The sequence below is a fragment of the Sinocyclocheilus grahami genome, unplaced genomic scaffold (assembly GCF_001515645.1).
Source record: "Sinocyclocheilus grahami isolate Dianchi unplaced genomic scaffold, SAMN03320097.WGS_v1.1 scaffold139.1, whole genome shotgun sequence".
Classification (NCBI taxonomy): domain Eukaryota; kingdom Metazoa; phylum Chordata; class Actinopteri; order Cypriniformes; family Cyprinidae; genus Sinocyclocheilus; species Sinocyclocheilus grahami.
Window position 1 is genome coordinate 1,363,033 of NW_015505318.1, and position 9,731 is coordinate 1,372,763.

General features: G+C 35.8%; 1 protein-coding gene across 1 annotated transcript in view; it reads left to right on the forward strand.

Moving 5' to 3' along the window:
• LOC107591272 (mitogen-activated protein kinase kinase kinase 3-like) overlaps positions 1–9,731 on the forward strand; it is a 57,322-nt gene that overhangs the window by 38,043 nt on the left and 9,548 nt on the right. Inside the window, exons 9-12 of the mRNA XM_016280387.1 lie at positions 661–732; positions 2,275–2,439; positions 5,125–5,273; positions 6,038–6,169. Coding sequence (XP_016135873.1) covers positions 661–732; positions 2,275–2,439; positions 5,125–5,273; positions 6,038–6,169 — 518 coding nt within the window. The remainder of the gene's footprint in view (positions 1–660; positions 733–2,274; positions 2,440–5,124; positions 5,274–6,037; positions 6,170–9,731) is intronic.

Here is a 9,731-nt window from a genome sequence, read left to right on the forward strand (position 1 = left end):
TATATCAGTAAGATAAATTCCATGCGATATAATTAAATCTAGCGTATGATTAAAACGATGAGTGGGCCCGGTGACGTTTTGCTTGACTCCAAAAGAGTTTATTAGGTCAGTAAACGCAAGTCCTAAATCATCTTTGTGAGATTTATCCAAATGTATTATTTTATGTAATTAATTAAAATGTTGAATTACAGTAATGCAAATAAGATTTTTTTGCATTACAATAAACTACTAAGAATCGCTTATACAGTGGGTACGGAAAGTATTCAGACCCCCTTAAATTTTATTTCCTTAGTTTTTGTGAGATTCAGCCAAATTGAACCATTTTCACATAAGCTGGACATGAAATTCAGTCTCATAGCCGTCTGTTCTGTAGTGCAGTAGACAGCTCAGTTGTTTATAATGGGAGTGTTCTAGTTTTGTAGCTTTGAATGAATGAAGTGTCATGTGGTAAAGAGCTCCTCACTACAGCAGGCCCTGCTTATCTGATTTCATGAGGTTTCCCTCACAGTTTATTCAAGTGACTGCACGCACAAAGTCACGTATCTTAATATCAAATACTCTAATCAGTTTCATTATCAATATTTGCTTATTATTTGCAATATATTGCTTATTTGCGATATTTGCATCTAACCGGTTTGTATGTAACTGCTCCACCTGCAGGGCGTCACGGGAAACACGGGACCTTCCCACGCCAGTTCCACATGTCCAGTCACAGTAAAGACTATGGTGACGGTAAGCTGTCCTTTACCTGAACAACTGTGCTATTTATAACTATAGAAAACAGCCACTGTGTGTATGTCATTCATTATTTTGAAATTATTTATGGACTTTATTATTTACTTTTTTTTTAATTTGAGACTTGATTTAAACTGAGAGCTTAAATGTAAATCAAGTTGAATAACCAAAGTTCATGATGCTGAAAAGAGTTATAATCTGTTGTTGTTATTGCTTTGTATATTATTTTTAAATAAATCATTGAATCTAAAAATAAATAAATAATATAATGTATAATTTATTATGTAATTATATATATGTATATATATATATAGTTAGTTATTTATTGTTATTCTGAAAATTTCTGAAAACGCAATGAGAGTTAGTAGTTTCTGTCTGAGTTTGATGAATTTATTCTAAACAAATGGTATCACATATGTTTTGTTTCTCTTTTATAATTACACCATTATTTTTTCACAAAGTAACGATGCAAGTCTGCATGAAAACTGGTGTTAAGAGTCTGGTATTTGGAGCCTCTCCTCAATTCTCCTCAATTCTCAGAGCGCCTAATTAGTAAATTAATTCTTTGGTTAACATTTAGCAGATGCTTTCTTATCCAAAGCAAGTCACAATTCGCTAATTGCATTCACCGTCCCTCTGGATTGTGTTAGCGTGGAGGGCATTGCTCAATGGCACAGAAAAGGACTGTGTTCTTGCTGATTCTCCTACTTGGAATCAAACATGCGTTTGCAGCCTACATCCATAAATTGTCTGCCACAACCAAAATACAAAACCCATTTTCATCTAGAAGGCTAGTTTATGATGATTTGATGCTGTTACACAGGTGCTGATATTTTCAACAGGGATATTACAAATTCCTTACATTATATGCAGTGCTGGAGGCAGATAAAGATGTGCATATGGTCAACATGATTTGAGTTTCCCCAGAACTCGAGAAATGTATTAAAGACTTAGTGTGTGTGTGTGTGTGTTTGTTTTATTTGTGTTTCCCCTGATGGGGCACACTGACTGTTGCAAAACACTGTACTGAGAGGAGCTTCCTGCCTTGTGGAAAGGTTGATGGAGGAAGTGAAAGACAAAGGAAAAGAAGAGCGTGAGAGAGAGAATTAGGGAATGGGAGGAAGAGGAATATAAAGATGTTTGGACATGTTGATTGCATGTGCCTTAAAGCATGAAGAGATGATTCAGAACATCTGAATTCTGCAAAGATTTAATTAGTTTATAGGGAATGTTATTTGTGCATTTGGTAGATGCTTTTACCAAAGCAGATTTGAGTGTTTTTAAGGTAACAATATATCATGTGTGTTCCCTGGGAGTCAAACCTATGATCTAGACGTTGTTAGTGCCATTCTATTAAAAAAAAAAAAAAACTTGAAAAGTTAGATATAACTTTTTAATACAACTTTTATAAACTCAGTATACAGTAATAGAAAAAACTGGGAAAATCTCCAAAAAGATCATGGAAGTTTATTGGTCAAAACTCTAAAGGTGTATTTGTATTTTGTATCATGTGTGCCTAAAATATGTGTTTGTATGCAGGTCGAAGGACCTTCCCTCGAAGCTTTATGCCTCAAGAGAACCTGTTTCAGCTGGTCCCGTCCAGCCGTACACGCAGCTATAATGGAGAAAGCACAATGCTGTACAGTGGAGATCTGCGCTCCATCAGCTGGACTGAGAAAAACAGCCAACGCAACACTCCTAAATGTAAGAGCACGAACATGAGGACACTTATGCAGACCATTAGAAAAGAAAACGTTATAAAGCACATTTACACACTTGCCTTCAGACCAGAAGTGTCTGGTTGTAGCGTAACCATGAACAACTCTGAATCTGTAGCACCATAGCAAAATAAATCATATTTAACCTGAGTTGTCAATAAGAGTTTGATGTGTATATTGAATGTAGCGTGATAAAAAAAAAAGACTGTAACGCAAAATAATGACAAAAAATTTATATTGAATTGTCCTTGCAGGCTGCATGCAAAAAAATAACATGATCAGTTAAATTTACAAGCAAGTGACTCTCATGAACTGTTGTCTTTAGGGAAAAAGAAATGTTCAGCTCGACCAGTGTAGTCTGATTCACAAGCAAATTACTCTCATGAACTGTTGTCTTTAGGGAATCAGAAGCGTTCAGCTCGACCAGTGTAGTCTAGAGGTCTGCACAGGCTTTAAACTGAAGCCCGAACCCGACCCGTACCCGAGATCGTCTGACCCAGCCCGACCCGACCTGAGTGGCACAGTTCAATTTAGAGCCTGAACCCGACCCGAAATCTTTTTTTTCCCCCCACAACGAATAGCCAATTAAAAAAAAAAACCTGTATTTCACAATTGCATGCAATGGTCAGTAAACAAATACATGTAAAGAAACAGAATCATTAAGGCTCGGCCAGTTCACAAAGCAAAAGAAAAAACACTTACCAGTTATGAAAGTTTATGAACATCAGGTGCCTCGGTCACATAAATTCTGCCGAGTTTTTGAATGGTTGTATACGACAAGACGATAATTCATCGTGCAAATTATGGTCATTTTCATCAGTTAAGGCTCGTTAGCATTCGGCCTGCTTTAAATCAGACACAGAGATGCAGTGCGGTAAGATCGCATTTATTTGAATGAATGAATTATATAATTTATTTGAATTAGCGAGAGAGAGAGAGAGAGATGGATAAAAGTTGCGTGTGTGAACCTGCGTCTGCGCGCCTCTCTCTACAAGCAATGAGGCTTAGTTCCTTCAAAAACAGCGATTTTACCCCCTCATTGCAGAGAAATATAAAGTTGCGAATCAGTAGCCTGTCGAAGCTATTTTACTAATAAAAGTTTCCGTGCTGTGTTGTCGTGTGCAATAATGTGTGTGCGTGCGTCTATGAAAGCAGCGTAGCCTAGGCTACTGCATATAGTTTTAGTTTAGCTATAAACCCGAGCCCGAGCCCGACCCGAAGCTATTCATTAAACATTAACCCGAACCCGACCCGAAACCCGAAAGTATTTCGGGACCCGTCGGGCTCGGGTCGGGTAGCAGACCTCTAGTGTAGTCTGATTCACAAGCAAATGACTCTCATGAACTGTTGTCTTTAGGGAATCAGAAGCGTTCAGCTCGACCAGTGTAGTCTGATTCACAAGCAAGTTACTCTTTTGAACTGTTGTCTTTAGGGAATCAGAAGCGTTCAGCTCGACCTGTGTAGTCTGTTTGCGGAAACAAATTACTCTTATAAGCCAGTTCATTTCATGAGTAGAGGACTAAAGGATTTGAATTTCCTTTGAGTTAACCATTTGAATCAGTCTAAAACACTGTCCTGTATAACTTACAGCAGTAGTGACAAGAAAGTGGTTGAACTTAAGAATGTGCAAGCGAAATGGACATTTTAACTGAAACATATTTAAATAAATCGGAATCTTATAAATTAGAATTTAATCAAATCAGAGAATCTGTAACTAATCTCTTTCAGTTAGCTTTAGTCATTATATACACATTGTTACCATTCGATTTTGTTCATACTTCCCGCCTCTATTAGAGATGATGAATAAACCCAGCTCTGCGTGGTATGTGCTGTGCTCTTGTGTGTTTGAGCTCTGCAGTCTACAAACAGGTTCTTTAATCAGCTCCATTTCCTCCGAGGAATCCAGGACAGGCGCCTGAGTTTGACTTATGAGCATGGATGCTCGTCTCTTCTGTCTGCCTGCGGGTTCTTTCCCCCCAATGCCTCCATAAACTATTCAGATAGCTTCATGTCAAATGTCATTATAGGAGCACTAAGCTGATTAAAATGATCGTAAATGCTGACGCAAAAGTGTCCATCATAGAATAAGTGGGAAGTGAGTCGGAGAGATGCGTAAATCTTGGCTGGTGACTGGTATTTCTCAGACTTGGGTGTAGTTTAACTGCATCCAGACTTGAAGTTCTTCTATCTATGATTAGATCCATACAGCATGTTTATAGAGCAATAGCAGCAGACAAAGATTGTATTATTATGTGTGTGGCTCATGATAGCAATCAGTCATGAGAGAGCCATAAAAAAGAGATTCAGATATTGCCAAACACAAGATGTTGTATTAGTGTTAGAAAAAAAACACGGCCTGAAGGATTTGCTTCAGTTCGACGGAGCCTTGATTTAAAGAAGTAATATTCAGGTGTTTAATATTTAGTCTTTAATAACTTAAGCGGCTGCCAATAGTTCACTGTCTGCCTCTCTGTTCATTTAAATCCTAGTTTATTGCCTGAAAGGGGAACAGTTGCAAATAAATCTGAAAGTGTAAATCTGTATAGTAATACAGTTGTGGTTTGACTCTGAGTTGTCAGCGAGTCTGTGTGAGTGATTTGGTCTGGTTTAAGTTACAGTCTGCGGTTTGCTGGTGAGGTTAACTTGGTTTGTTTCTTCTTACCCTCCTCAGCCCCAAGGGCTCCTGTAAACTGGCGTCAGGGGAAACTGCTCGGTCGGGGAGCGTTCGGAGAGGTCTACCTCTGCTATGATGTTGACACGGGACGCGAGCTGGCGACCAAGCAGGTGCCCTTTGACCCTGAGTGTCAGGAGACCAGCAAGGTAAGTGTGAAGTGGACTCAGATGATGACAGTATTTATTAGGGCTGGGGTTTGACACAAATTTCACAATTTGATTTGATTCTCATTCACAAGCTTGCGATTTGATTCGATTCAATAACGATTATTTTGGATACATATCAGGTACAGTTCATGCCAAATTTTCTCAAGGAAAAAAAAATCTCTCAACTAATGCTGTAAAATGTAATTTTTTGAGTGAACTAACCCTTTAATGAAGTTTTTTAAATAATAAAGTTACGATTACATAATATTTCTACTTCAATTGTTTTGTTTGAAATATAAACATTTAAATGGTGGCTGTCATAAAAACTTGATGGATTTATTCAAACATACATTAAACATTGAAGAACAGTAAAAAGTACAATGTATATGTTATATGGTGCATATATTTAGCAAAATGCCCCTCTCTGCAGTTTATTTTTCTATGACTAACGAGTTTATGGACACCGAATATGTTTTTTCTGAGGTAAATGTGACGTTACGTGACATTGTTTACAAGCCATTATATTGACGTCATTGCGCGACTGAAACACTGATTGAGCGATTACATGAGACAGGATACGGATTGTAAAGTTGTACTCTTTCTTTTAACTTACCTTCGGATGTTTAGTCATGATTATTTTGTGCTGAAAAATTGTCCATAAAATGAGAATCGATTAAAATCGAGATATCGATATTTTTACCCAGCCCTAGTATTTGTGCTCTGTAGAGATGTTGTGCTTACTTGCCTCTTGTCTGTCTCCACAGGAAGTGAATGCACTGGAGTGTGAGATCCAGCTCTTGAAGAATCTGCGTCACGACCGTATCGTGCAGTACTACGGCTGCTTGCGTGATCCGGTGCAGAAAAAACTGTCCATCTTTGTGGAATTCATGCCCGGGGTGTGTATACTGTTATGCTTGTGTTTGCTCTGTGTTGATGCAGCTCATTGGAGGTATTTGGAGATCACACACATTAGATTCAGCCCCTTAGTGTCTATTATTATTTTGTTATTTTCAGTATCAGTTAATGTAGACTTCATGCATACTGTGGAATGAATAAGAAAACAGTATTTGGGTAAATTCACCATACTACTACTTTTGCGTGACTATTTTAGTACAAAAATATTGTTTCTTATTTACTGTCCATTGACAATCTTTATGAACAAGTTACTCTTATGAACCGGTTCATTTTAGTGAATCAAAACAAATAGCCTGTCCAGTGTAGCTCGATCCACGAACAAATGATTCTTATGAACTAGTTCCTTTTAATGAGTCATACATACAGCAAGACTAGTGTATCCTAATTCATTAATAAATGACTCTTATGAACCAGTTCATTTTAGTGAATCACAACATACAACAAGACTAGTGAATCTTGATTCAATAACAAATGATTCTTATGAACTAGTTCCTTTTAATGAGTCATACATGCAGCAAGGCTAGTGTATCCTAATTCATCAATAAATTACTCTTATGAACAGGTTATTTTTAGTAAATCAAAATATACTGCACAGATAGTGTATCCTGATTTACACACAAATGACTGTTGTGAACTGGTTCTTCTAAGTGAATCAGAACATACAGTGTGACCACTTTACCCTGATTCTTGAGACAACTCTTATGAGCCGATTCTTGTAATGAAAAGATGAGTTACTGGTTTGAATTCATTTGAACTATGAATTTTCTTTTATATGTAAGCAAAATCGACAAATGAATCAGTTTCAAATCAAATTGAATTGAAATTGGAATCTAAACAAAACAACTGAATCAGAATCAAATTGAATCAGGAAATGTGTATTGATACCCTGTCTTATTTACTTCACCGAATCAGGTTCTAAAAAACATGGATAGGGTATGTGGAAAAAAACAACAACAACAACTGTTACTGGCCACATTCTCAGTGTCTCTTTGTGTTTTAAGAAAATGACATTGTTAAACTTACAATGAATCTGCGCTTTCCAAATAATGAGCAAACCCACTCCAAAATGTCACTTCGCGAATGTATCCACAGTGTTCTTTGTCAGCACAACCGCACGGCTTTACAAGTTCATTTTCTCGGCAAATGGGTGTCTTAACGAGTGTCAGACGTGGTCTGTCCCATCCGTCAGCTCCATTTTAATATGCACAGACTCGCGGTGTCTTAGTCACATATTGTCTGGTAAAGGGGAATGTTTCACCAAGGTCCCTGGCAGACAGATGCATCGCTTCTCAGAGCCAGAGCCAGAGCCACCAGCCTCTGCACAGCACTGCTGCGTCCTGATAAGAGCAGAGGTGAAGGGAACAGACAAAGAGAGAACAAGTTTGAATGAGTAGGATGTGGAATAGGGTTACGTGAGGTGAGAGATATATTGCATAATGAGGGATCAGAAGATCGCTAGAGCCTGTAGGAGTGTATTACAGTAGGATTACATATGCGGTACACATTGTTTTGTTTTAATAACTTGAAAAGGACATTGTGATACTTCATAATAAAAAATTACTGCTTTGAAGGAGCTGTGCAAATGTATTATTGCTTGGAAGGCATTGTGGTTTCTCTCATTGTAGTTTGCGTCACAGGTGTTTCACGATGTTGTCCTTGAGGAGACATTGTTTCTTTGCTGAGGGGTGTAAACAGGAAAGCTGAGGAAATATGAACTTTGCTTGGGCCAGTGTTTCAAAGAAACAGTCACATGTGAGAAACGTTTGGCACTATGATCTGTTTTTCCAGAAAGTTAAAAAAAGTTCAGTGTTCTGACGAACCATACACTTCCAGCTCCACTTTTGTGAACACATCTGAGTGTGACTTCCTGACACACTGCAAATAATATAATATAATATAATGCTGTGAAAAAGTATATGCATTATTGTGGTCAAATGATTAATCGCATCCAAAATAAAAGTGTTTGTTTACATAATATATATATATATATATATATATATATATATATATATGCGTGCTGTGTATATTTATTATGCATATATAAATACACACACATGCATGTATATATTTCAGAAAAATGTGTTATGTTTATATATGAAATATATTTATTAACACACACATATATTATGCAAACAAAAACTTTTATTTTGTATGCGAATAATCGCAATTAATCGTTTGACAGCATATGCATGCTTCCAGATTTCCTTATTTAATGTTATGTATTATTTTATAATTATTATATATGGTATTAGTGTAATTAATTGTACTTGATGAACCAAGTCAACACTCAAATCTACAGTGTAAAAAAAAAGGGTTTGTAATTTTACACAGGATAGTATTATTAAATTATTTTATTGTTAATATTATTTATTATTTAGCTTTTATATTTTATTAAATGTTTTATTTATATAATTTTATACATTTTATATTTTAGATTAAATATGATTAAATATTTTATAATATAATTAAAAGTAATAGAACATTATTAGTGGTAAGAATGAGCAATAAATGTGTTATTTGAATACATTTGCTATTTTTTAATCTTTGTGAATGTTAGTTAATAAAAATAGTTATTAGAATAGTTAAATAGTTTATTGATGTACAATTTAAATAAAAATATAAAGTTGTTTATTTTTTTAGCTTAAGTCAATTAAATAATATTAACAGATGCAACGTTTGATTTTAATAATGTATTTGTAAATGTTGAAATTAATACTAATTAAAATTAATAACTTTTAAATATTTCTCATTGTTAATTCATGCTAACTGATGCAATTAGCAAATGTTAATAAATTGAACCTTAATAGAAATATTTTGTGTTAACAATTTAACATTTATTATTTAATCATATTTGATATCATTTAATGCATTTTTATATATTATAATATAAAATATGTACACATATATTATATTTAGTTGTAAACAAAGTAATCACACACACAAGAGTAAAAACACCATAGTAATAGCTAGGGCTGGGCAAAAAAAATAATTGATTTTTCGATTAATCGTTTTTTAAAATGACATCGATTCAATATCGATTCTCAAAAGCCGTGAATCGATCTTTTCCGGGATTTATTTCAGCACATTTAAAACAAGATCTGATTAACGTGAATCTTATCATTAGTCTTCTCCACTAGATGTCACCCTTATTTACCTTGCGCGATGTTACAACAGAAATCCTGTCATTCATTCAGCGCTTACCATGGCCATACACGCAATTCGCAATTCTTAGGGGAAATGCTATAGTAATGCTATAAATCTGCGGAAGCATTTGATATCACGCATAAGGCGCCATGATTTCCGCAATGAATGAATGGTGGATGGCGCGGCACACTGTTTTGTTTACTACACGCATACTAAAGCGTGGATATCGCTCGTGGTGTTTTCAGCTTCTGCTGTCTCACTATATGATGATATGAACACGAATGTCATCGCCAGCTGCTCTGAGAGTCACTTCATTAGCATTTTACCGTTTCATTTGAGAAAACTACCGTCATATCACATACACAGCAGCTGCAAGTTCTTCACGGCAACCCGTCAAAA